General features: G+C 52.0%; 1 protein-coding gene across 4 annotated transcripts in view; it reads right to left on the bottom strand.

Annotated features, from left to right (window-relative positions):
* Window positions 1-5,846: 5,846 nt before the first annotated feature.
* MRAS (muscle RAS oncogene homolog) overlaps window positions 5,847-27,114 on the bottom strand; it is a 61,289-nt gene continuing 40,021 nt past the window's right edge. For 2 of the 4 annotated variants that reach the window (XM_022582586.2, XM_030761523.2), the window contains exons 3-6: window positions 18,621-18,774; window positions 17,169-17,268; window positions 12,129-12,208; window positions 5,848-10,461 (exon numbers count right to left, since the gene is read on the bottom strand). In XM_022582586.2, the coding sequence (XP_022438294.1) occupies window positions 10,362-10,461; window positions 12,129-12,208; window positions 17,169-17,268; window positions 18,621-18,774 (434 nt within the window). In that variant the 3' untranslated portion in view covers window positions 5,848-10,361. Of the gene's footprint in view, window positions 10,462-12,124; window positions 12,209-17,168; window positions 17,269-18,620; window positions 18,775-27,114 lie in introns of those variants that run through there. The other 2 variants (XM_022582588.3, XM_089911103.1) reach the window with 2 other exon arrangements.

A 27,114-nucleotide genomic window follows, 5' to 3' on the forward strand; every position in this document is an offset into this window, starting at 1 on the left:
CTGGGCTGGGAAAGGAGATGGCAGTCAGGCTGAGCGTGTCTTGGCTCTGTCCCCTATCCTTAGGAAACCTGTTGTGGCAGAGGTCTTGAACTTAGCACGAAGGAAAGTCCTGAGTGAGAGCGGGCACAGGGAGCTTCGGAGCAGCCTCATGCCCTCCCAGCTCACTGCCCTGTAAAGGAAATTCCCTCTGGAACTCTGGGGTCAACAAAAAGATTACCTTTCAGACACAGGCTTTTTGTTGGGACAACTGGCTTAACACAAAGCTGAAACCTATTTTACATGTAACCCCAGAATACATTTCCAATGAAATAAAGTTTAAGTTAATGATAGCTAAAGATGACAGAGCACGTACTATGTGCCAGTTATCGATTCTAGAGCTTTGCATGAATTTGCTCATTTGATCTTCACTACAATGGTATGAGGTATGGGTGATTCCATTTTATTATTTAATGGATAGGAAGTCATCTGGAAAAAAGGTGTAAATATAAAGGTATTAGAAGAAAATAATATTTGGATGAGAAAGGACCCTGTTAGTCTCACACCAAAGGCAAAAAACCATAAAGGAGAAAATGATAGTTTTAAACATTTAAAATTAAAAGTATCTATAGTGTATAAACAAATCATAAATAAGATTAAAAGATTAATTCGATGCTAGGAAAATTTCCGCAATAAATATGACATAGAAGTGGTCAATAATACATAAAAACTAATAAATAAGAAAAATGAAATTTCCAATAGAAAATCGAAGAGATGGCATAAATAGGCAATTTATAAGGAATAAAACCTGACAAGCTTTAAAACGTCCAGTCTTACTGGTGGTCAAAGAAATGAAAATAAAAGAGAGACCAGATGCCATTTTCTTCACGTTTCCATTAAGCAAAGATTTCAAAAAAGATGATAACATCCAGGGATGGTGAAAATAAAGGAAATGTACATTTCTTATGCTGGTTCACACATTTTCTCTTTAATAGCTGGGTAATACTCCATTATGTGGGTATAGCATTATTTATTTAATCATTCCCAATTATTGTTCACTTAGATCATTTCCAATTTTTTTGTTGTATGAACGCAAAGATCATCTTTGTTCATCATTCATTGCAACTTCGATGATTTCTTTAGGAAAGGATTCCAGGAGTGGAATTTTTAGGGTGGGGTGTTTTAAACCTCTTGATGCTGGATGCCAAATTGCTTCCCATGAAGGTAGACTATGTTTTGCTTGACAAGGGGAGCTGGGTAAGAGCAGAACTCAGAGTAGCCCTGGACCAGGAGAGGAGAAGATAACAGGCAGTGATTGGAGTCTGGAAGCTGCCCTTCAGGTGGTGAAGAGCTTCGGGCTGGGGGAGGGAGGCAGACTGGGGAGAAGTGGGAGGGCAGGAGCTGAGGCCAGAGGATGGGGGTGTAGGACAGAGCCTTCTAGGCTGGCCCTCCAAGGGAGGACGGCTGATTCCCAGCCCTGGACCTGCCCCACGAGTGAGGCAGTGGGGCCCCATGGGACAGGTGGGCCTGGATTCTGGCACCTCACTTACTGGGGCTGTCACCCAGCCCCTCTGAGTCTTAAGTGAGGTGACCCAGGCAAAGCACAATGACTGCTAGGTGGTCGATAAATGGTGGCTATTGTTACTAGTAGGCATTCCAAAGGCATTTACTGATTTGATTCTGGGATCTTGGCTAACATTTAAATAAGAGATTCTACGTGCCAGCCATTATTCTGAAAAGTGTATATTTCTAATTCAAACCTAAAAATTTGACAAATGAGGAAGTCGAGGCATAGAGCGGTCAGGCACCTTGCCCAAGTCACCAGCCTGTGGCACAGCCGGGCTAGACCTGGGCAGCCGTGCTCTGGGCACCACCTCACGCAGCTCTGCACACCAATAATGCCAACCGCAGAGAAGGAACAAAAGTCTGAACTCTTGGGGGGCTTGTGGGGGCAGGGGAGGAGTTGTTCTGGTGCCCTGCATCAAGGGCTCCTCCAGGCTGCCTTCAAGTAGGGCTGAGGAGGGGTCCCAGGGGGCCCCTGGCTGCAGGCTGCTCCCACGGGCTGGAGGCCAGAGGTCCCAGACTACACTTGAGGCCGCTGGGGTTTCACCCACTCTGCTAAGTGCTGGCTGGCTGGCTGGCCTTGCTCAGAAAAACTAGGCTGGAAAAAGGCAGCAGATGGGCTAGGCGGTGCCCCTGGGAGGGGGCCCACTGCAGAAGCTCTGGAAAATGACAGTGCTCTAGGTTCAAAATGCCTCTGCTGAGTCACTCGGGGGAAGCTGATCTGCATTCAGCTCACTTGGAAGAAGGCGGGGATGTGGGAGATGCAGTGAAAGATTTGCCTCAAACAGGTTAAAATTTTAAAAGGGTGGGGTGGCTGGTGGGACCCGCTCAGCCTCAGCGAGGCTGGGGTGGTTGTAGACGGAGCACAGTCTTGGGAGCCAGACAGATCTGCGTGCAAGGCCAGGCCCTGTCAGCCCTGGCTGTCCCTGGACCTTGGTTTCCCTTTCTGTGAACAAGTGCCCTACCACCTACCTCACGGGGTGAGATAATATGCACAAGTAACTCAGCGCCTGGCTTACCGTAAGCTCCACGAAATGTTCGCTGGTAACTAGCGTGTGAGGTCTAAGTACGCTGTGCAGACCAAGTAACATGGATTAGCTGATTCTCAGGTTTCTCAGCATCACTCCCCAGGGACTTGGGAGAAGCTCAAATGCTCAGGCCCTATCCCAGACCTGCTGAATCAGAAAATCCTGTGTCTTACCCAGCCTCCCAGGTGACTCTGATGGATGCTAACGTTTGAGAACGGCCACCTAATTGATAATTATTAGTATTGCTGTTATAGAACAAGGTGAAATTTTTCATTCTTACTAATAGGGGGAACAAACTGTCACGGTTTGCCCTGGTCTGTCCTGGGTTTAGTACTGCAAGTCTCACATCCCAGGAAACTCCTCTGTCACAGGCAAACGGGAACCTTGGTCCCCCAGTTGGAACCACATTGTACCCTAGGAAGGGGTTATGGGATTGTGACGAAAGAAAGCGAAACAGGTGAGGGGGGAGATAACCTGAGGGGTGGGTGTTCAGCTGACTGGGGAGGCCGCTGCTGGGGGAAGCGTGGGTGGGAGGGGGTCTGGCGAGGTATGGGTTGAAGGCCTACTGAGAGTGGGCTTCCTTTGTGGAAACTGAGGCAGAGGCTGAACTTCAGAGTGGGGAGTCTGTGGGACGGAGTCAGAGGCAGAAGCCTCTGTGGGACCCTGACCCTCAGGAACTGAGTCTGCAGCTGCCCTGGGGCTGCCATAGGCCAGGGACTGGGGGCGAAGGAGGGAAGTAGGAACCTATCTGACTTAGGTTTGAAGACATGGATATCTGCTGATATCTGTAATAACTATTAATCCATTTAATAAACATTCAGCATTAACACTGGAGCACCAGGTCCTCCCCTGGACCTGGGGACATGCACATCATTGTAGATTGGACCAGACCAGTCAACAAGTTAAGCCAGGCTCCCAGAGGCTTGTAGTCAAGCGTTCATTTACAAAGGGCTGGGCTCTCCATGCAGTTGTTTCTTTTATTAACCAGGTTTCACTGAGAAACCATAGGATTCAAGGGACCATCATACAGTGTAACCCAGCTGGTTGTCTCAGCTCTGGCCATACAGCCGAATCCCCTGGGGAGCTCTGACCCAAGCCAACTGCACCAGATCCTCTGGGGGTGTGGCCTGGGCAGCGAGATTCCTTCAAAAACTCCCAAAGTGATGCTAACACTGATACACAGCCCTTTGCAAACCACTGGTTACAAATTTGAGATGATGGCATCGGACACCAAGTGCCTTTGCTGCACGCCTCACATCCCTCCTCTGCAGCTGGCTCCCAGCCCCCACTCCCGCCTGGGGTGGGTGGCTAAGTGCTCCCAGGCCATCACTGCATCCTGAATTTCCTCTCGCCTTTGCCAATTCTGGCCCAGGGTGCTGGGGCCTGAGCGGCAGGTGGTGGTAACCCCGGGGGGAGGAGGTGGGAGAATCGTGTGTGGGTCACACACTTAGTCATGTGGGGGACGGGGAGAAGGGCTGAGGCCGCCCCCTCCCTCAGGATGTTGTGGGAGCAATGCAGGGACGTGTGAAGGATGCTGTCAGAGCTGCTTAGAAGATGGACCTTTGCTCATTTCATTTCCTCTCCCCACTCTCAGTGGCCTTGAAACTACCAGAAGGGCCCGCAGACAGAAAAAGAGGTTCAAGGGGCCAGTTCATTTTCTCACTGGGTAACATGGTGGTACAGTGGGAATCTGATAAAAACGATTGTCTCCCCAGAAGAATGCATGCGTACATACAATTTTGCATATGATTTTGAGGAGGGGTCGAGAGGGGGTCAGCTACCCCACCTGTCACCTCACGGAGCCAAGGTTAATAACCTCTGTACTAGTGTCCCTGGGCTCCAGACCTTAAGGGACCCTTGTTAATCAGACACAGGAAGGAGAGGGAAAGGATCTGGGCAACTTCGCCCAGAGAGCCGGCTGCTGTCTTGCAGACGAGAACAAAACAAGCCGCCGTTTACCTCCACGTGGTAGGAATTTTCATTTTTACCTACAGGTATTAATTCAGTGGTTCTCAAACTTTAGGGAGCACCAGAACCACGGGTGAGCTTGTTAAAGCACACAGGGCTGAGCCTCACTTCAGAATTTCTGACTCAGTGGGTCTGAGATGGGCCCGGATCATTTGCATTTATAACAAGTTCCCAGGTGATGCTGAAGCTGCCGGTCTGGGGACCCAACTTTGAGAACCACCTGCCCGATTATTTTATCACCCCAGGTGCGGGTCCCATGACTGAGTAGGAAGCTGGTTTGAGTCAGAGTTTGGTTTCCCACATCATCGCCAGGGTGTAAGTTCTACTGAAAGCATCCATCAGTTCTTGGCTGGTAGGAACTCAGTTTTCTTTTCTTAGGTTTAAAATCTCACATTAGCACGATAGTGTGCTATTTGGCACGGTGGTGGAGCTCCGCAAAGTGAAAGTCTTGGGGGATGAGAGTATCCCTAGCTGGCACAGAACACCCACCTTTAGAGAGAGCTCCAAGAACACAGAGCCTTTATGTGTTCTCAGCTCGGATTTGGAGCTCTGTGCATTGAATGTGGTTGTCCACATTTTCAGAAAAATGCTAGAGAGTTTGAGAAGCAAACTGGGATCCAATTTGCCTTTGTGTAAACACTTGAAACCACTTGCTGGCTGTGGGGATACTTCTGAGTTCGCTGCCTGGCCAGGCAGAACCTTGCGGCTGTTCCGGGCAGAACCTTGCGGCTGTTCCAGGCAGAGGAGCAAACTCTAATTGCTGAGTTGAAAGCAGACGAGGCTGCCCCTGGGTGAACGGGGTTGAACTGGGTCTTGAGGCACAGTGAGTCTGATCTCGGGCGGCCTCGGCCTGCAGTGGCTTGAAGCGGGATTTCAGTTCCCCGGCCAGAGATTCAAGTCAGGTAACAGCAGTGAGAGCGCTGAATCCTAGCCACTAGACCATCAGAGACAGAAATGAATTTCCACAAAGAGATGGAAAGTAGTGAAACAAATGAAGTGTTTATTAGGAGTAAAAAGAGCACGTGTGAGGGGGCTTCTCTGGTGGCACAGTGGTTGAGAGTCCGCTTGCCGATGTAGGGGACACGGGTTCGTGACCCGGTCCGGGAAGATCCCACATGCCGCGGAGCGGCTGGGCCCGTGAGCCATGGCCGCTGAGCCTGCGCGTCCGGAGCCTGTGCTCCGCAACGGGAGAGGCCACAACAGTGAGAGGCCCACGTACCACAAAAAAAAAAAAAAGAGTACGTGTGAATAGACTCACATGGGTGGGCTCAGAGGGAGAGTCGTGCCCTCGTGGTAGTTTGAATCACCTGTATGGGGCATTTCTTCCGGGTTTCCTCTGGCCAATCATCTTGCTTTGCCTGGCTCTGAGTCCGTATCTGGTATATCTGGTGTAACTCAGCGTCCTCGCCTGTGTGCGTGTGTATCTCTTAGCCAAGATGGAGTCTAGTGAAGAGGCCTATGGGTAGGTTGACATCACCTACTACGGGATGATGCCCCTCCCCTTTTGGTCCCCAAGGAGCCTTTCTGCGCATGTGTAGTCAGGAAGTTCTCCTTGACCTCAGAATGAGGGACACGTGGTCTCTTTGTCTCTTATCTGGGCAGAGCTCAGGTCCTCTCCCCTCCTGCTATTGTCTTCATCGTGGAGTGTCTGTCCACAGGGGACCAACTCCAGCGGCTCAGCCTGGGGCCCATCCATCTCCTGCCTCAGGTCCAGGCTAGATTTCATTCCAATGCTGGGGTTGATGTCGTAGGGCAGTGATACCCAGATTTTACTGCACATGTGAATTACCTGGGCATCTTGTTAAAATGCAGGTTTTGATTGAGTAGGTCAGGACGGGACTAAAGGAGACAGGACTAAAGGAGATCTATCAGAAGACCCTTTGCTCCGCTCACCACCACCCAGCACCCAGCCCAATGCCTGGCACGTGGTGGTGCCCAGGAAGTCTGCATGGGAGGGATGAATGGGCAGGCAGCCACACCACCCCTCCCTGCTCTAGTCTGCAGTCCGGCCTTCTCTGGCCCCAGCGCGGAGGGTGTGAGAAGCACCCCTAGCCTCCAAGTTTACATGCTTCAGCTCTCATCACCCAAAGAAGTACCAAAAGAGGGCTTTGGCCCTCTATTCCCTGGGAAAAAGACCCAAAGAGGCTCAGCTTGGCCAACTACCCATCAGTTTCAATCAAAAGAGAAATGTAATCACATTATATGAAAGACTGTGATCTTGCAGATGGGGTCAGGGGGCAGTTTTCATGAAAAGCAACATCAGACAATCCAATCGGTGTCCTTTACAAAGAGCATCATTTCTGGGATCTGTACCACGAACGCCCACACTTAGCTTTAGCCCTCGTCTGCTTAGGAAGCGCACACCATTGTCCCATTCACAGGTGGGGCAGCTGAAGATTAAAGCAGGTAACTTGCTCAAAGGCACATAAAAGTCAGAGGCAGAGCCCATATCCAGGGCTGCTGGACATCAGGAGGCTGGCAGGACGGGGACAACCCTCAGAGTCACCAGCTGTCTTCTCCGCAAGAGGGCAGTGTTCTGGGTCAGACGCTGACAACGTTTAATGTTCTCAGCAAAACGTCAGGAATATTTGAGTAAGAGGAAAGCAGACAGACAAGTGTTCCTCTTCTTTTCTTTATTAATGAGTTGGAATACACAAAGACTTAATAAAAGTTACATAAAAGGCTCAAGCATCATTGAGATCTTCAGGCATCACTCTCATTTCACGACAATGGCCACCTGTGTAGACAACTGCTAACACTGTGTAACAGAAGCTGGGCGCTCACGGGCGCTCAGTAATTCAAGTATCTTTCATTCTAAGTAAACCCGACATGGACTTTCTAATCCAATGGGCTGCGAATGGAGGGAAACTGTCTCTGGCTCCGGATTTTCTGTAACACGTCCGAGGGGCCTTTGGGTTAGAGCTGCCACGTGTTAGTGGGTCACTCTTCCTAGGAACACGAGGCAGGCCGCACCAGGCTGACAGGCATTCTCCACAAGAAGATGGGGGGCAAAGTCCTAACAGAAGCCATCCAAATGTCCCCTGTGAGGGAAAGTCAGTGGCCATCGCCCCAGGCTGGGGGTGGAGAGGATGGCTAGCATTACTTGCTGGGGAGAAAAGAGCCCTCTAAGTGGGGGAGGGGCGGAAGAATGTTAGAAGGAAATCTGAGAGCACACAGTGGCAAAGGCATGGGGTGAGAGGATTTCAGGAAGGGTGTGCTCCAGCGGGCATGAAGGGAGCACTAATTCAGATGGAAAACCAGTGGGAACACCAGAATGCCACGAAAGACACAAGTCCCATTGGGCACCACGGTCAGGAAGTAGCATGGCCAACTGGTTTTCCAGACTGACCCCGCCAGGTGACCGTGTACTGGGAATGCCCTTGGGTATGCTCCACTCAGGCCTGTGCAGAAGCCCCCACTGCCACAAGCGTCCACAGTTCTCTAAAACGCAAAGAACCGCCTTTTAAAAGTGTTATTTACCCATCTCACCTATGGGGAAAATGAGGTCACGGGAGACGAAGGCCGACCATTAGCTCAACAGGGAGGCTGCAGGAGGCCATCCCTCACCCAGTTTCTCCCTCCGGCACTGTGGGCTGAGTGCAAGAGAGATGGAAGATGGGGCCGGGGGTGGGGCAGATGTACTGCCCTGTTGGGCGGAGGGCCTAGAAGCAGCTGGAATCTCTTCGTCTGGTTACATTCACAGCTAAGGGCTTCGTTCTCAGTCAACTGATCTGTTTCCAACAAGGCTCCCCCATCCGGTGCCGTCAGGGAGCTGCAGGCTCCACAGTGGGCAGGGGTGCTGGTGGTGGTCCGTGCCCGGGACCTTTCTGAAGCGGACGCTGCCCCGTGTGCTGGGCTTCCTGTCCTGCTCTTCCAACTCGCTCCATCACCGCATCTCCATCCTTCCTTCTTCCCGCTGTCTTGCCTCTTCCTCATCTCCAGTTTGCAGCTGCCACCCAACTGCACCCAGGCTGCTAGGGTGTGGCTCAGAGGAGCGTATTGGTTGGAAAGAGCCTTGTCCTGTTAGTGTTTAGAAGGCCCATTAACATTACAGGATCTTGGGAAGCTCTGAAGTGCCTGATCTGGAATATTCTTTGTTATCCTTCCTTTTAGGGTCAGAAAAAAAGGGCCGTTTAGACAAAGAAGTTTGATTTTCCAACAAACAGAAGTCCCAACTGTTTTTTCCGGCATCAGAATCATTCTTTGGCTGCGCTCCCCTTCCACCACGTTGCTGGTGATCTTGCTGAATTAGGAACTCAGCGCATTTTCAAAACTAGGGAAGAATCCAGGGGTCTCAATGTCTGGCTGAGTGCTTACTTTACCCGGGTTTCTCTCTCCAAATGGTGACCAGGCCACTCACTAGGGATATTCTAGTTTGCTTGGTGGCCTGATTTGTAACAGATGGAAACTAAGGTCACTAGCCAGCCACCTCATCTTTTGACTCTCTCTCGAGGGTGCGCTGTCCATCCATCCCGCGCCAGTCTGGCTCACACCAGCAGCACCTGAGAGGCAGGTGGGCGTGGTCAGGAAGCTAGGGGGCTGGCCCCTTGTCGAAACAGGTGTATGGGAGCCATGTCGGCACCCCAACCTTACTTTCTCCTCCACTTATATAGCATAGTTAAGATCCAAGAGGTTAATAAAAGTTCCTGCCAGAAAGGCAACCTGTAATACTAAGTTTGCAAATGTTTCAAGGGGTTTTGCTCATTTACTGGGCTTAAGAAGTGAGTCAGTTGACTCAAAGGGAAAATGGCTTCAGGTCTTGGTGCTGTTTCAGTAAGAACAGTACTGGATCATTTTTGGTTAAGATTTAGCACGAACCAGAGTTTTCCAGATGGTGTCCATGTTAGCTGACTTCGACGCAGAGACCGTACACACCTGTTCAGTGTTTGTATCAGAGGCACCAGACAGCACAGGTGATGGGAGAAAGCCCTCTCCCACGGCTGCGAAGGACACAGAACTTAACCCACACCACCCGAAAAATACACGAACGCTTTTGCGACTCCAATAAGCTTACTTAAAATTTATATATTTCCAGGGTAATGAGAAGCCCTTTTAAAACTGACGTGCCCGTCTCTCCCCTCAGCAAAACAAAATTTTTTTCCCTAATATCTGCATCTTCAAGCACAGTAAAACCTTCTGGGTACACACATCTCTCTTCTCTCCAGTTTATAGGAGGCCATGAGTAGGGTCTGTTTCTCCCGAGGCCTCCAGCCACGGTCCCCGTGAACTTCTGGTCTCTCGGTCACTCTGCTTTCACGTTGAGTTGAGTTTTGGCACGGCTGGGAAATTTCAGTTAAAAAACAACCATATTCCAGACATGTTATAGAAGAGGTCTGCTGAAGACTTGAAACTTCACCAGGCAGTGGGCACAGACCCCTTTAATAAAATAATAATCCCTAAAATAATTTAAAAATCTACAAAAGACACCCAAGCTCAGACACTGTGGACCGGGGTTGGGGTGGGGGAAGCGTGATCATGGCTTGTTTTTGTACGTGGAGAAACACTTCCACATCAAACCCACACTACGTAGTTCAAAGAAACAACACAGTCACCAGGAGCGGGGAGGGACCGGGTTGCATCAACACAGGGACTTGGATGCTGCTTTGTTTACTGTTGCCTCTTCGTTGCTGCTGAGACACAGGGCAGCCCGTGCCCTTCCAGCAAAGCCAGACTCTATCTCCTCCCTGCCCACCCTCCCTCTCTCCCTTCCTGTGTCAAGTCCTTGGGCCAAGGGTCATGGTTAGAATGGTCTTCAGTGCGGTTAGGCAGTGGAGGGGTCCCAAGGGCTGGCCAGTTCCCGGTCACTGTGCCCAGGGCCTCGGGCCGTCACAATATCGCGCACTGCAGTTTGTGGGTGCCAGTGGCCCGGTCTCCCCGCCATTTGGTTTTCTTCTTCTTCTTCTGGCTTTTTTCCGGAATCTGTTGCCTTTTGAGACAAGGAAGGGCAGAATAACAACGTTAGAAAGGGCTTTGCTTCTCCCTGCCTTCTCCTCCCTTGCCCCTGGGTCTGCGGCTGGGAGGCCAGTTCTGGCTCGGGAGGGGGAGAAGGGGCCTCTGTCCTGGATGCTGGAGGAGGAGAGCCTGTCCTGGACGGTGTCTCTAAGGCGAGGAAGTGGGAAGGGAGAGAGGGCAGAGCAAAACCTGTCGTGCTACTGGTGAGACTTCCTGATACCATGCTGTGGCTATGTTTGTTTCAATCACAAGCGATGTTATATGTTATACAAGGTTGGCTTCTATGTCTGTGTTTCATATTTTAAATAAAATGACAGGTCAACTGAGCACAAAAGCTTTTTACGTGTTTCCTGTTCATTTTTCCTACATCTAAAACCTGCCCTTGGAACTCGAGGTCCATAACCAAGACATCACCCCCTCCTGGTGTGGTAGCATCTCCTAACTCCAGGCAAAGGCCCATGAGAAAATCGCTTCCCGAGTGCAGGACTGCCAGCTAAAGCATAAGGTGAAGGCTGCAAACCACAGTCCACGCTGGGGAATGATGAGAAAAGGGGGTTGTTGGGTGTGTGTGTATGGGTGTGAGTGTGTGCACGCACTGGGGGGGCTGAGAGGCGGCAGGTTGGGAAGTGCACGGTGATTCCATGACTAAGCAACAGCCCTACAGGTCGGCATGAGACAACACACCAAATGCATGCTGTCTGAGAACCACTGGTTAGGCCGCTCTGTACGTTGAAGATTTTGGCAACAGCAAAGGTGGGGGGACAGTGAGACCAGCCAGGACACTGTCTCCGTCGTCTAGGCATGAGATGATTAAGGTTTGGACCTGACCATGCAAAGGAATCCACAAGAGACTACAGCCTGGGATTTCTGACACTCCCTGGAGACCGACAGTGGGTAGGGGCTGGAAAGGAGACACATGTACAAAGCCTCTGTGATTGGAGCCTGGGGATCAGAATGCTGGTTGTTCAGGTGAAATGTCAAGGGGTGCTCTGACATCAGGGAAGAGGAGAATGGCCTACTTTTTACCGTGTTGGCAGCTTTGGTGTTGGGAGAACAGCGGGGGCAGGATGGAGGCGCTGCCCTCGGGGAGCCTGAGCTGCAGGATGGAGGGGAGGCCAGGGAGGCACCTCGCGTAGGAAAGCACTTTGTTTAGCTTGTGGCTTCATGCATAGGGAGTCGGGGAGAGCAAACGTAGGTGGGAAGGACAGAGGTGGACAGAAGTGTAAGAAATCCAAAACTAGGGACTTCCCCGGCAGTCCAGTGGTTAAGAATCCGCCTTCCAATGCAGGGGACGCAGGTTCGATCCCTGGTCGGGGAACTAAGATCCCACATGCCGCAGGGCAACTAGGCCCGCGTGCTGCAACTGCTGAGCCCGCACTCCACAACTAAAGAGAAGCCCATGCACTGCAACGAAGAGCCCGCATGCTGCAACAGAGATCCTGCGTGCCGCAACTAAGACCCAATGTGGCCAAAAAATTAATAAATAAAATAAATTTAAAAAAAAAAAGAAAAAAAAGAAATCCAAAACCAGGCCCAGAACCGCCCAGCCTGGGCCTCAGACACGGCGCCACGCTCCTCCAGCCTTCCCGGTGTCTGTCTGGCCACAGAGGCCCTGCTTCCAGGCAGGCGAGCCTCACTCACCTTATTACTCTAACCAGGTCATGGAAGGCTCTGTCGACGTTGAGAGGTGGGTCCTTGGCACTGGTTTCTATGTACGGAATCTGGAAGGCAAAGCAGCGTTACGGAGTTCCTGTAACAGCGTTACAAAGTCCTGTTCCCTAAAAACGCAAATTCTCAGAGGTCCCAAGGAACCCTGCGAAGCCCCCATGGAACCCCGGCTCCTACAACCTCAAGCCCTCAGTGGTTTCTCACTCTATAAAGTCAGAAGTTTTACTGACAGCTTTCCTGATTCTCTCGTGCTCTCTGGTCACAGAGATATTTAAGAGCCCCCTAACAACAGAATAAAAATGATCTTTTTAGACACCTGAAGACTAAAGACTGTTTCATTTATCAAACTGATGTATGTTCTGATTCTATTCAGTTTTCTCTCTGAGGTCTATTTCTCTACCTTAGAGGATTCTGCCCCTCTTCGCAGGTCCTCCAGAGAGGACGCCAGTGGGAAAGGCTGAGGCGAGGCTGGCCCTGGGCAGGACTCTGCACCCTGGCGACCCCGCTGGTCTATGCACCCCACCCCGACCTCAACCGTCTGCCTGGCCCAGCTCTTGCTTGGTCTGCATCTATGAGCCCGGAGCTCAGCCATGTTTGCAGAAGGCTTATGTCTGCATGTTTAAGGCTGAGGATCGTTACCCGGCTGGAAGGCAGCAGTAACTGCGAGATGTGGCTGAGGGGACCCTATAGGGCCATGTCTACCCCAAGCCTCGGACTGGCACAGGGAGGAAAACAAAGGCTCCATGAGGTCAGGACATGGTCGTCTCCTTTAACAGGGACCCCACAAAGTCAGGAGGCTCATGCCCACTCCCCCAACAAGAGGCGAGCGTGTGGACTCCGGACAACACGCATAGGCCCCCTAGATGAGATGTAGGTGAGCCAATCATGATTAGACTGAAGAACTTTGGTATTTTTCGCAACCTTCTCCTGATTACAAAATTAAGGCATTTCATTATAACACACTTGAAAAGGAAAAGCACAGCGAAGAAAATAAAAACAATCAACACTTTAAATGCATGGTGGTCCGGGGTAACAGGGTAAGTCGTTATCTTAGAGGAGCATGTCGTAACTGATTGCCCAGAACACATCATAAAGTATCTTCCCATCATCGCGGGAGATCAGATGTTCACCCACTGCTGTGGCTTCAAGCAGGGGCTTGCTCTAGCCGACCCAGACACAAAGGGCAGAGTACAAAGGACATGTCTCAGACCTTGGAAATTTTCATTTGACAAATATTTGAGCCTCTGATAACCCCGAGAGGAAACTGCCTTCCACTGTAGGCTGTTGGGCTGTAGGCTGCTCACTGAGGTGACCGTGGGCTGTTTGGCCTCCCAGGTCTCAACGTCCCTGACCTCACGAATCCTCACGTTAACCCTCTGAGGTAAGCGGTTATCTCCGTTTCACAGCTGGGGAGACTGAGCTCAGAGTGGTGACGTACTTGCCCAAGGCCGCACGGTGGCCAGCAGAGAATCAAGATCTGGACCAAGTGCACACTGCACTTCCCACATGGCCTGGCACGGACAGGTAGAGGTGCTGAGGTCTGCTGCGGAGCCTCTTCTAGGCGTGGCAGGTGCCCCAATAGCTCTTGGGAGCCAGAGTCCTGTGCAAGCTCGTGAGGGCAGGACAGCGTTCTTCCCTGTGCACACTCACCCAGCGGGGAAGCGGGAGGGCAGCTGGGACTGGGACCTCCCCGGAGGCTCTTCACATCCTATAATCCTGCCAGCTCGTAAGTCCCAGGCTCCTGGGGCCTCGGACCTCCGCTGCCTGCTCACAGGCACACCGCTGTAGTACGCCCAGGTCCCCAGACGCCTCTGCTTTCTTTCTAGGGATCCTGCTTCTGAAGAAACACTGATGTGCATTATCTGGGTTCTTAGAATTCTAGGGTGTCGTAGTAACAAGACTTAAACTAAGGGAAACCCTGCAATAAATGGTAGTACTATATGACTCCACCGAAGGGCCAGGAAATGCCACCTTCCTGCATTGGATGGGGGCGACCTACCTTGGTCAGCTAAAGAAGAACTTGCCTTATGAGCTCTAAAATTAGGACAGTAGCTCACAGGGTCATCTGGTCGAATGATAAATGAGGCAGCAGCGTTCGCTGTAGGAGCAAGGTCAGCTGAGAGACTGGAGACCTGGGTTCTAGTGGGGATGGGTGGGTACTCCTCGCCAGCCGTGAAGCCCCCAGAATTCCCTCAGCCCCCTGTGTCTCATTCCCTTTTACCTGCAGAATGGGGCTGCTGCTACCCCCGTGCAGCGCCCTTCCCCCGTCCCCAGCCAGCCACGCACCCACCCAGGGGTCTGTGAAGGCTCTTAGCATGAGTTCACCGTGCGGAGCCCGAGGCTGTGGGATGCAATGGCTCCTGGCCTCTCTCTGTGCAGGAGGTTGGCCGGTGGAGGGCACGGGCACGCTACTGTCTGAGGCCTGCGTCTAATGCCAAACCCAGAGGTTAGTTCCAAGTGCTCACCTGGAGACTTCTGAGCACACCTGTCTTGGTTGATGACTTCCTCCTCCTCGAGGCATCTTCTTTCCTTGGCTCCCAAGGCCCCACTCTGGTCCTCACACATCACTGACCACTCTGTCCCTTTTGCTGCTTCCTCTCATTTCCCCATACCCACAGCACCGAAGTGTCACCAGCCTCAAGCCTGGGACCCCGGCCCTAACTACACCCATTCGCCTGGGCTTCATGGCTTTTTTCTTTTTGTGTGTATATATCTCTATCTCTATCTCTGTGTGTGTGTATACATAAATACATAATTATATATACACACAAAATTGAGGTAGAACTGAAATAACACTAATTTCAGGTGTATAACATAATGATTCGATATTTGTATATGCTGCAAAATGATCACCACAATGAGTCTAGTTACATCCATCATATATAGTTACAGAACTGTTTTTTCTTGTGATGAGAACTTTGAAGATTTACTCTGGTTTCATGGCTTTAGATTCTACCCACATGCTGCTGATTTCCAATATTTACCTCCAGATGGTATATCTGACAGCGGTCTAGGCACCTCCACTTGACTATCCCCTCAGCTCCTCAAACTAAGCATCTAAAACAAAGCTCCTGGTGTTCCCCACGTCCTCGGTGCTCTAGTCCCCCTGCCCGGCTAGTGGAACTCCAGTCTTCTGAAAGTTCCTCATGCCCCAAACCTTGGCATCCTCCTCAAATCCTTTCTCTGTCACCCCACATCCGGTCTGTGGACAAATCCTGTCGGCTTTCAGAAAGACACCAGAATCCGCCCGCTCCTTGCCACCTCCACGGGCACCACGCGGGTGCACGTCAGCCGGCACCCGGCTTACGGTGCAGCCCCCAAAGACCTTTCTCCACACGGGCGCCAGAGGGAAGCTGTTCAGTCATGAGTCGGGCCGTGTCATTCCTCACTCAAAACCCTCCAGTGGGGCTTCCCTGGTGGTGCAGTGGTTGAGAATCTGCCTGCTAATGCAGGGGACACGGGTTCGAGCCCTGGTCTGGGAGGATCCCACATGCCGCGGAGCAACTGGGCCCGTGAGCCACAACTACTGAGCCTGCGCGTCTGGAGCCTGTGCTCCGCCACAAGAGAGGCCGTGATAGTGAGAGGCCCACGCACCGCGATGAAGAGTGGCCCCCGCTTGCCACAACTAGAGAAAGCCCTCGCACAGAAACGAAGGCCCAACACAGCAAAAATTAATAAATAAATTAATAAACTCCTACCCCCAACATCTTCTTAAACAAAAACCCTCCAGTGGTTTCCCCTCCACTCTGAGCAAAAGCCCATAAGGTCTTAACCCCCCCGCTCTGACCTCACTTCCTGCTACTCACCCCTCCTACTCCTCCTGCTCTGGCCGCTCCGGCCTCCTTTCACCTCCTTGCTGTTCCTCAAACTCCCACCTCAGGGCCTTTGCACTGATTATTCCTCTGCTGGAACATGCTTTCCCCAGATATCCAGAGGACTCACTCCCTCACCTCCTGTCAGTCCTCACTGATATGCACCTTTCCAGTAAGGCTTTCCCTGACCACCTATGTGTAAAAACAGCCCCCCACTCCACGTTCCCTACCCCCTTCCCTGATTTACTTTCCCCCAGAGCGCATGTCACCTTCAGACATGCTCTAATTTGCTGCCGTCTCTAGAAGCAAGCACCCTGAGGGAAGGAGTTTTGTTTGCCAGGGCCTAGGACTGTTGAATGAATACGTGAATAAACACAGAAGGCAGAGACAAGCAAAATGAACTCGCAGTGGGCCCCTCCCTCTACTTACGGAGCTGGGCCCACCGGGCAGAGGGAAGGGGCAACCCTGCAGACTTTCCAGGAGGCTGGGTGAACTTCTACATAACTGACCATTGAGGCTGGGGCATGGTTGTGCTAATGCGGGGGGAGGGGTGGGAAGAAGCCCAGTGACCCCACCATCCAGTGGGCAAAGGGGCATCACAGTGAACTGAAAAAAAAAAAAAAAAAAAAAGCAACCCAAAGGTGTCTGCTGACATGCACAGTGTGGCCTGGGCAAACCTCGGTTTGATCACTTGATGAAGACAGTGGTGCCTACCTCAATGTGTGGCTGCGGGGAGTAGATGCTCCCCCAGCACAATGCCTGGCACAGAGCAGGGCTCAGTGAAGGTGGCTGACCTGATGATTCTGAACATAGTCAGGCACTGGCTCAGAGACAGGGACGAAGCCAAGCCTCTGCACAGCCCAGCGAGGAACCTGCTGCGTCAGGGCCAGGAGGTGAAGGTACCTGCTCTCGACAGCAGGGCCTCTAATGACTGCCAAGAAGGTGCTTTCTCTCTGGCCTGTTGTCTTGTTTCACAAAATATCCCACATCACATGTGCCTCTATGTGGATCTAGCCCACTACCTAGGAGGCCTGTGTTTCATTCCAATAGACTAGGACTGCAGGAGTGAGGGGGCACTGACATCCCCTGAGCCCTCACCCCGACACCCACACACACACGCACCCACACACACCCACACGCGCACACGCGTGCGTGCACACACACACACACACAGGCGCGCACACACACACACACCACCTACATTGTGTTTGGTGGCCATTTCTTTTCCTTGCTCCCTGGTGATTTTCCTCAAATGCATCAAATCGACCTTGTTGGCCACGAGGATCATTGGGAATGACTCCCTGGGAAAAAAAGGAACAGCAGCTTGTGAGCTTCCCTTGGTGAAGGCGGGGCACCCACGCCTCAGACCTGACACAGCACACAGCACCTCCCTATGGGGCTGGGTTAACTTCAGAGTCTTTCCCTCCACGTCTCCTGGAATGGAAGAGGGACCCGGGGGCTGCTGGCTGCCTTGGTTTGAAGCCTCAGGCCTGTTGCAAGGTGAGTGCAGGCCCTCCTGGGAATCCCCTGGCTCTGCACTGACTGGACCAGCGGCCAGGTTCCCAGACCTGCTTCCTCTCATCTCCCAGTCACCCTGACACACCACCCATGCAGGCCATCATGCTGTGGCCATTGGCAGTGACTTGTGAAGAGCACCAGGGCCAGGGGCTGGCACACAGTTGCCACTCAATAAATGGCAGCCGCAAAATCAGGATGGCTCCCAAGAGTGGAAGGCGGGGATCAAGAGGCATGTCTGCCTTAAAGATTCCCGTGGACACATGGGGCCAAACTGCTGTCCCAACGTGAATGAAATGCCAGTCTTTGTCAGCGTTGAGTATTTTCATAAAGAAATTATAATTTCATGGGTGAAAAATGGTACTTTACCCTTCTTCCTTGCACTTCTTTGATTAGCAAGAAGGTTGAATATTTTCCCGTATCTGTGTCATGTATGTTTTCTCTTTATAGATTCCTATAGTCAGCGGCTTAACCCACATTTGTCTCTTGGAGCTCTATGTGTATACGTGTGTATATGTGTGTGAGTGTATAGCCCTTTACCTTGAAAAGTTATTAACACTTTGCCTTTGAGATAAGTGTTAACTGGATTTTTCGAATTTTGAAATTTTTGAAAATTTTGAATTTTCGAGATTTGCTCAAAGCTTGCTGTTTTCCTATTAGTTTGTCCTTTTACTTTTACATTGCCTCTTTAAGAGCCAATTAACTGAAAAGACCAGTTGGGCTTAAAACAGACTCCAAATTATTTAGCTATGCCATATTATGCTAAGGAAAACATGAGCCTTTAATAGGGGCTTAGAAATCTCAGAGTCAAATGTGATGTAACCGGTTACGATGTACGCCAGAGAGAAAATTCACTTTTTCTTTGACTGTAATAAAATTTGGTTACATTGGAGCTGAAAAACAGATGTTATTTATGATTCCTTGACTCATCGGTGGGGACAGTTTAGGAGAGATGGGGGGGCCGACGCCTCGAGGCCTTGGCTGCGTGTAGACTCCTCTGGCTGGGTGGAAAGGTCTGAATTCAGCTCTGCCCCTCGAACCTCAGCTTTCACCTGAAGATCTGAGAAAGACAGACAGACAGACAGACAGAGCCCACCCTGAGCCAGGCATGGGGAGGTCCCAGCCTGGCCGCCCTCACCTGTCCTTGACGCGCAGGATGAGCTGGTGGAAGCGGTCCACGTGCTCGAAGCTGGCCTTGTCCGTGACCGAGAAGACGATAAGGAAGCCGTCCCCCGTGCGCATGTACTGCTCCCGCATGGCGCTGAACTCCTCCTGTCCGGCTGTGTCCAGAACTGGGGTGGGATGAGGATGCTCAGGGGCTGTCACCACCCACCCTGGAGCCCCTGGGGCCTGTGGACCCCGAGGCTGCTGCTGCGGCCCCTGGGGTGGCTCCATCGAGCTCCCCCCAAGAGGTTCCAGGCTGTGCTTGGTAAGGGTTCAGCGGGGCCTCAGACACCTCAGTGTGCGGCTCTAACTGACTCACTTGTGGACCCACTGACTCCAGCCCACGGTGCTCCCTGGGCCTTAATTCTCTGCCTACAGAAAAGCCTCATAAAGCCAGTGATCAACTCTGCCACAAAACCCCTCTGGAGTCCCCAGACCTAGGCTTGGAGCCCTGCTGCAGCCCTTACAAGCTGATTCTTGGGAAAGTCACCTGACTGTCTGAGCCTCCATTTTCCCCTTTGTAAAATGGACACAATGGGGTTTCCCTGGTGGGACAGTGGTTAAGAATCCTCCTGCCTGTGCAGGGGACACGGGTTCGAGCCCTGGTCCGGGAAGATCCCACGTGCCGCGGAGCAACTAAGCCCGTGTGCCACAACTACTGAGCCTGCACTCTAGAGCCCGCGAGCCACAACTACTGAGCCTGTGCTCTAGAGCCCGCGAGCCACAACTACTGAGCCCGTGTGCCACAACTACTGAGCCTGCGCTCTAGAGCCCGTGAGCCACAATTACTGAGCCTGCGCTCTAGAGCCCGTGCTCCGCAACAAGAGAAGCCACCGTAATGAGAAGACTGTGCACCACAACCAAGAGTAGCCCCTGCTCGCCGCAACTAGAGAAAGCCCGCACGCAGCAACGAAGACCCAACGCAGCCAAACATAAAAATAAATAAACTAAAAAAAAAAAAATGGACACAATGCCTCTACCTTGCAGCTCCTTTGGAGGAGAGCCCTGGGACAAGCCTGAGGGAAGCCCCAAGAGGCCATCCCCGGGTCAGGAAGGGTCCTCAGTCCCTGTGCGGACAGACGCCAGGCAGGGCGAGGAGAAGAAGCAGCCCCCTGAGAGCCGGGGCCCTCGCCACCTAGGATGCGGCTGCTACAGGGTGGTGGGATGTGGGAGCTGAGGCAGCTGAGGAGACGGAGGCTGTGGGGGGAACCTCTCCACAAAGGCTCTTCCCCCCAACCCATCCATCTCTTCCACTACCCGCACTGCTATTCTCCAGAGATAAAATGCTCTCCCTGACTGTTTCAGAGAGAGGTCACAGCCTCAGCGGCGTAGGGGGCGGGGGTGTCTCCCTTTAGACCTGCAAGCCTGGCCGGCTCCAGCCCTGTGGGCGTTGTGAAATCTGAACCCCTCAGCGGCCCGCAAGCCCCTGCCCCAGACTCCCTTCCTCTCTCCTGCATGCAGCGGAGCGGCTGGTTACCGATTTCGAAGCCAGGTTCGGGGCTGAGTCCGGCTCCTCATATCCCTAGAGTGTGACCCTGGGCAAGCTCACTTCTCTGTGCCTCCTCTTCCTAAAATGGGGCTTGTCGGGGCTGTTCTGAGTGAATGTACTCAGGCCCTCGGAGCAGTGCTGGCACAAAGAAGCCCTATAGGAGCGTCTGCTGTGAGCCTGTGTCCTCTCCCACCTCGGGGCCTGGGACTCCTTCCCCCAGCCACCCCTCCTCTCTGCTCCCCTAGCTTGGTGAGCAGGCTCTGACTCACAGGATTCTGCTCCTGAGCCCCCATGACTCTCACCACCCCCATACAGACCCTTCATGACGCTGTTCTCACTGCCCATGAAAAGGCCCCCAGCTGGACTGTCAGTTCCCAGAGGCAGGGACCTGGTTTGCGTGTCACTCATCTACTCAGAGCCTGGCACAAACAGTACTCAAATTGTAGTTGAATGAATAAATGAATGTGAAGTCTATTTGGTTTCATGCATCCATTCATTCATTCAGGAAATATTTGAGAGCCTACTGTGTGTCAGGCAGTGTTCTAGGCACTATGGATACAGGGGGAATGGGGCAAAATCCTTGCTCCCATAGGACTTACATATACTCTAATAGGAAGGCAGATAAATGAATGGATAATATTATGTCTAGTAAAGATGAGTACATACTATGAAGAACAATGGCACCAGCTGAAGGAAACTGGAAGAAGTTGGTGTCGTTTTGGATAGGGAAGGATGGCGTCTCTAGGAGAAGCTTTTGAACAGTGACTAAATGATGGGGGAGGGGGAGCCACGTGGCCGAGGGCAAGAGCATTCCCAGCAGAGGGAACACAGTGCGTGGAGGTGTGCAAGGGCAGGCCCGCTGGCTTGGGGAAGCGGAGGGACTGGTGAGTGTTGGATAGGAGGTGGGGGCAGGTGATGGGGGTGGGGTGGGCTGCTGCACCGGGGTAAGGCTGACTTCATTCTAAGCAAGAAACAGGCCACCGCAGAGACTGGGCCAACGAGCGAAATGATCTATAGGACATTTGAAAAGTTTATCCTGGCTGTTGGGAAAACCCAGACCAAGAGTAGAAGCAGCGGCACTAGGTAGGAGGTTATGCCATAACCAACAAGACAGGATGGAGGGCTGGACCAACGGTGGGATGGGGTGGATGCTGTGAGAAGTGACCAGGTTTAGGCCACTTTCTAAGACAGAGCCAACAGGAGCGGGGCGTTCTGGGTGGAAATACGCAGACGTGGGAGTGGGAGAGAAGAGTGTTGATGACAGTGGCTGTCTGGGGCCTGGGCCAAGTGAATGGTGGTGTCATATCCCGAGGTGGGGAAGACGGTGAAAAAAGGGTTGGGAGGGCTGAGTTGTTTTTTTTTGCGATACACGGGCCTCTCACTGTTGTGGCGTCTCCCGTTGCGGAGCACAGGCTCCGGACGCGCAGGCTCAGCGGCCATGGCTCACGGGCCCAGCTGCTCCACGGCATGTGGGATCCTCCCGGACCGGGGCACGAACCCGCGTCCCCTGCATCGGCAGGCGGACTCTCAACCACTGCGCCACCAGGGAAGCCCAGGGCTGAGTTTTTGACACACACTTCAGAACCTCTCAGACACCTATGTGGGTTTCAAATAGGCATTTGCAGACTTCAGTCAGAAACTGAGAAGAGGGGCAAGAGATACAGATGTAGGATATATCCATCTACATGTGTGTGGATGGCAAGGAAAGCCACAGGATGGGCTCTCCAGGACCCCCAGGAAGCCACGTCTCCTCAGGAGACATCTTGAGCCCGTGCCTGAGAAAGTGACCTCGTCCCCATAGCCTGTCGCCCCTGCACATCCTCCTGAGTCACTCAGCATGGCCGAGGGGCAAGGCTCGGCGGACACACGGACCCAGGCTGTGCCCCACGCACAAGAGTCTCGGTCTCCTCATGGATGAAAGGCGGAGCAGGGCTCCTGGGTCTTCAGGATTGAGTTCTGATATCCTAGAATTCTTTGGTCTGGATATCAAATGAAGGGGCTAAGAAAATAAGATCTACAGCTGAGGACCAGTGGGGTGACTGAGGCAGTTTCCCCAATTTCCTAGGGAAGGGGTGGGGAACGAAGACTGCACCTTCACCCAGAGGGAGTGGAGCCTTTGGTCCTAAGTAAATCCCACTCAGAAATGCAATCAAGAAAACAGATGAAAATGGCATGGATTTGGCTGAAGTGGGGATGGGGAGGCCTGAACTGAATAGCAAAAGACATTCAGGTAATATTGTAATTAATATGCTCATAGATTTTGAGGGTGTATATTATCCAAAACAAAAACTAGAGGTCTAAGGTATTTAAAAATCTGATCATTCAGAACTTAAAAAAAACAATTCAACAGGGAGTTGAAAATCAAAATGGACCCTCTAGAACGGAGAAACATTCAGACATTGATGGCCTTAGAAATTACATTACCCACAGTTTCTAAGAGAATTCTTGGAGGATATACACCAGCAAAGTGAAAAACAGATCCACGAAAGAAAGACGAGTGGTATTATAAACAATGGTACCAATGGTATGCAAAGGAAACAGCAAAACCTAAGAGTTAAATTTAAATAAATATAACACAACTTGGAGAAAATGAATGGCAATTTAGAACTAAAATCTATGCTGATCTATATGTGAGGGTATGGGCTGGGAAAAAGTAAGTCATTACTAAAGTGCTTGCCTTATCTGGGAAGAGTTTAAAGATATTGATTACATCCAGATGTTGATAGAAAAACATGAGTATATACACACATATGTATATAGAATAACCACCTGAAATAAAACTCAAACCTTCCTAATCATTAGAGGAAAGAAAAACAGGACTGAGTAAACGGGACCAATCCAATGAAACTATACAAAAATAAGAAAGTTTAAAAAGTAGACATGAGGGCTTCCCTGGTGGCGCAGTGGTTGAGAGTCTGCCTGCCGATGCGGGGGACACGTGTTCGTGCCCCGGTCCGGGAAGATCCCACATGCCGTGGAGCGGCTGGGCCCGTGAGCCATGGCCGCTGAGCCTGCGCGTCCGGGGCCTGTGCTCCGCAACGGGAGAGGCCACAGCAGTGAGGGGCCCACGTACCAAAAAAAAGAAAAAAAAAAAGTAGACATGAAATAAGATGGCAGAAATAAATCTATGATGAATGACAGTAAATGCAAATGGGTTAAATTCACCCATTAAAAGCAGATACTCAGTACAAAATCCACTTGTCTGCTACTATAAAAGACACGTCTAAAACAAAATGACACAGAAAGAGTGAAAAATGAAAAGATAAAAAAGGATATGCTAGCCACATGCATCCACAAAACAGAATTCAAGGCTAAGGAATTAAACAGAACAAACCAGGGTATTTATAATAGGAAAAAGTACAGCATCAAGAAATGCCACAGTCATGAGTCATAAGCATATAAGAATGTTGCCTAAAATATATATATATATGTATAAAAAACTAATTTTTTAGAACAGTAGGAAATGACAAATCCCACAATCATTGTGGGAGAATTGAACAGTCCTCCCTTAGAGATAGAACAAGTGACTCCCAAAATAATGATTTATCATTAAATAATACAATTCACAAATGTAATCTGAGAGACTGAAAGAATGAACTTTACATTCAAAACCATAAATAGTATTTTCAAACACACGTGAAATTGTCATAAAAATTGGCCATATATTAGGCCATAAATAAAATTTTCAACGAATTCCAGAAAGCGTAAGTCATATGGGTCATCAGAAATGAACAGAAACATGAGTATAAAAGAAACTATCCACTTGAAAATCTAAAAAGGTATAGTGGGCTTCCCTGGTGGCGCAGTGGTTGAGAGTCCGCCTGCCGATGCAAGGGACGCGGGTTCGTGCCCCAGTCCAGGAAGATCCCACATGCCACGGAGCGGCTGGGCCCGTGAGCCATGGCCGCTGAGCCTGCGCATCCGGAGCCTGTGCTCCACAAGAGGAGAGGCCACAACAGTGAGAGGCCCGCGTACCACACACACACAAAAAAAGACAGAGCCTGGGGAAGGGCCTCATAGGCAGAGGAACAGCATGGGCAAGGGCCCGGGGGCTGGAAAGGAGAGAGCAGTGAGGAGTCTGGTGTGCTGGGGCAAAAGGTCTGTGTTGGGAAGAGGAGCGAGAAAGAGAAAGAGGAGACAGGGAGATCAGAGGCTGGGACCTTGGATCCTAAACTAAAATGTTAGAACTTGGGGGGCACTGGGGAGCAACTGAAGGTCCAGAAAGGAAAGAGATGTAGTCAGAGGACAGAGAGTTTGGCATCCAAAGAGGGAGGGGGCTGAAGGAGGGTGCTTGTGAAGAGGTGGAGGAGGACCCCGAGAAGAGGCTGCCAGGGTGTAAGCAAAGGCAGTGTGCTTCAGAGGGAGGGGAAAGAATGAACAGAGGTACCCCGAGGACATGGAACACAGGGAATGGGGGCCAAGGGGAGAGAGCAGAGTTGAGGGCGCCTTGGAAATTCCAAACCTTGGGCCCCAGGAAGGCAGGTTCAACCAGGGAGGAGTGGGGGCCGAGCTGGGCCTTGTCTGGTTTGGGGTCCACCCCTTGCCCACCTCTCCCCTCCACATATCCTGCAAAAGCCTGGTCACAGGCCCCTGGTCAGCAGCTCTGCCTCCAAGACTTCTGGAGGGGGCTGCAGAAAACGGGCAGCTATGCTTTAAAAAAAAAAAAATCATGATTCTGCCTGCATCCCCCATGCCTGATGTCATGAAGGTAGGAGGACTCCTGAGACAGGAAGTATTAGTCACTGTGAAAGGTGTTCTGCCAATGTGTGCATGTGTGAGTGAGACAGATGGGCAGACAGACAGAGACAGGGACAGACAGAGGCAGCCAGACTGGAGAAAGAGGGAGGAGAGAGACAGAGGGGGCCAGTGCTGTGCGTCTCCATCCGCCCTGCCCCAGTCTTCCCACCCGGTGGTGGACGGGCCCTGCAGTGCTGCTGAGGGGGATTTAAGTGGAAACCCTGGAGCCGTTCTTGGATCTGGTGGATTCAGAAGCCGAGCCCACACGCTGGCGGGGATGGGGCCCCAGGCAGGCGGGCAGCCAGCACGGAGGCAGCACCTGCTTGGGTCCCTGCTGAACCCTCCCCCCATCCCCCTCCCTAGGTCTCTCCCTCTCCTTCCTCCTTCTCCTCCAGGGCTCCCAGAGGGAGGCAAACCCTGGCAAGGGGTCTGGTGGCTCTGACGTTGGCCCACAGCTCAGGGTACAGTCCAAGCTCTTTGGCTAAGCGTAGTCCCACTCACTGTTCCGACTGGCGGCAAGCGCCGTGCTGGGGCTTTATACACACACGTCCTTGCAGTCCTTTTCATGGCCCTGGAAAGAAGGTATTACCGTCCCCCTTGCACAGATGAGAAAACTGAGGCCCAGGGAGTTAAAGGGATCTGCTTAAGGCCACACGCTGGGGAGGAGGGTGCTGTAACTCCCCAAGGCCCAGCTGCCTCAGCTCATCCAGGCTGTTTGCTTCAACCAGAGGGTGTGGATCTGGCCGGGCTGTGTCTCAACTCCAGGCCTTTGCCCAGCCATGACTTCAAACAGAATGCCCTCTCGGGGCTCTCCCCTGCTGCCCTCCAGAAGGGCTACAGCCCTCCTCCTCTCCTGAGGGCCCCGCCAGCCTCTGACCTCCGACCTCCGTCTTTGAACCCTTGCTGGTGTGTGTGGCTCTGGTTCCTCCCAGACTGTGCCTCTAGGCTGGGCTCAGCTCCCCACCAGGTGGTGGAGCCCCAGAGCGTGGGAGTCTGGCTTTCATTTCCCTGGGTCCCCCAAAAGCTTTAGCACCCAATGAAGGGCTCAAAAAATATTTAAAGAATGACTGGACAAATCGCACGCACGCTACAGGAAATGCAGTTATTGTGTTCAAGCAGCCCACGCCAACTGTAAGGGAAACCACTAAAAACAGACTTTTGAAGTCCTATAACTCACCCTTCAGGGTGAAGTAAGGGTTCTGGAATATGAAGCAACACAGATGACAATTTCTGGAGATAATATGCCCCCAAGGACCGTGTGTGGTGTTTTCTATACCCCTCTCATGCACAGGCCCACTGTGCAAGGCAGGAGGGATGTGCCCATTTTACAGGGCAGTCAGGCAGCGAAGCCTGTGCTCTTCCTAAGAAAAGACTCCCATTAAGAAATGCCACCTAGTTGAGGATCAATAGTGATGAAGCCTCCCCTTTCTGGGAGAGGGTGTGTATGGGGTAGGCTGGGTGCTGGGCAGAGGGCTGGATGCATCGACCAGGCACTGTTCCCAGAAAAAGGGCCGCTTTCTCCTTCTCCAAAGTGCTGGCCCAGTGTGGGAGCCAGGCCGCTCCAAGGGGAGGGAGCTAAAATCCCGTGGCAGGCGCCAGCTGGCTCCCTGGCGATGGGGGAAGATTTCCTCTGGCAGTGGCCCCAACCTTGACTAGCTGACCCCAGGGGAAAAGTGCTGGCCACCGGCCCCAGGGGACACTTGTTCTCATGACCATACCGCTGCAGCTGCAGGAGTGGGGTAAAGTGGGGGAGGTCTTGGGAGACGTTTCCATGAGGCCCACAGATTCATGGACTTGGTGGGCACATTGCATGTGTGGGTGCACACCCTTTCAGGGAGGGGATCCATGGCTTTGTGGGATTCTTAGAGGAGCCTGGACCTCCCCGCACCCCACCTCCATGTCGCTCTCAGGGAGGGAAGAGAAGAAAGAGGGGAAAGAGCAGCAGCGGGGCTCACCTGTATAACCAGGGACCCAGGAGCATCCCAGAGACAGGTGGGGGCCGGGGTCCTGGCCTGGCTCTGCCAGTCCCTGAGTGAGGAGCTGGCAGCAGTGTCCCCAAGGCCTGTGAAGAGGGGCAGGCCTAAAAGGAGGGGTGAGGACGGAACACCTGAGGTTTGTGGGGATGGAAGACAAAGTCCTGGAGGCTATGCCTCCTCCCCCCACCCCCACCTGGTCACCCCAAACCGTTCACCTACTCCACATCTGCCCCTGGGCAGCCATGTGGAGCCAGGAGGAGAGAGCT

The sequence above is a fragment of the Delphinapterus leucas genome, chromosome 4 (genome assembly GCF_059928025.1).
Source record: "Delphinapterus leucas isolate spDelLeu-1000000601 "Yukka" chromosome 4, BTC_Dleu_Yukka2, whole genome shotgun sequence".
Classification (NCBI taxonomy): Eukaryota; Metazoa; Chordata; class Mammalia; order Artiodactyla; family Monodontidae; genus Delphinapterus; species Delphinapterus leucas.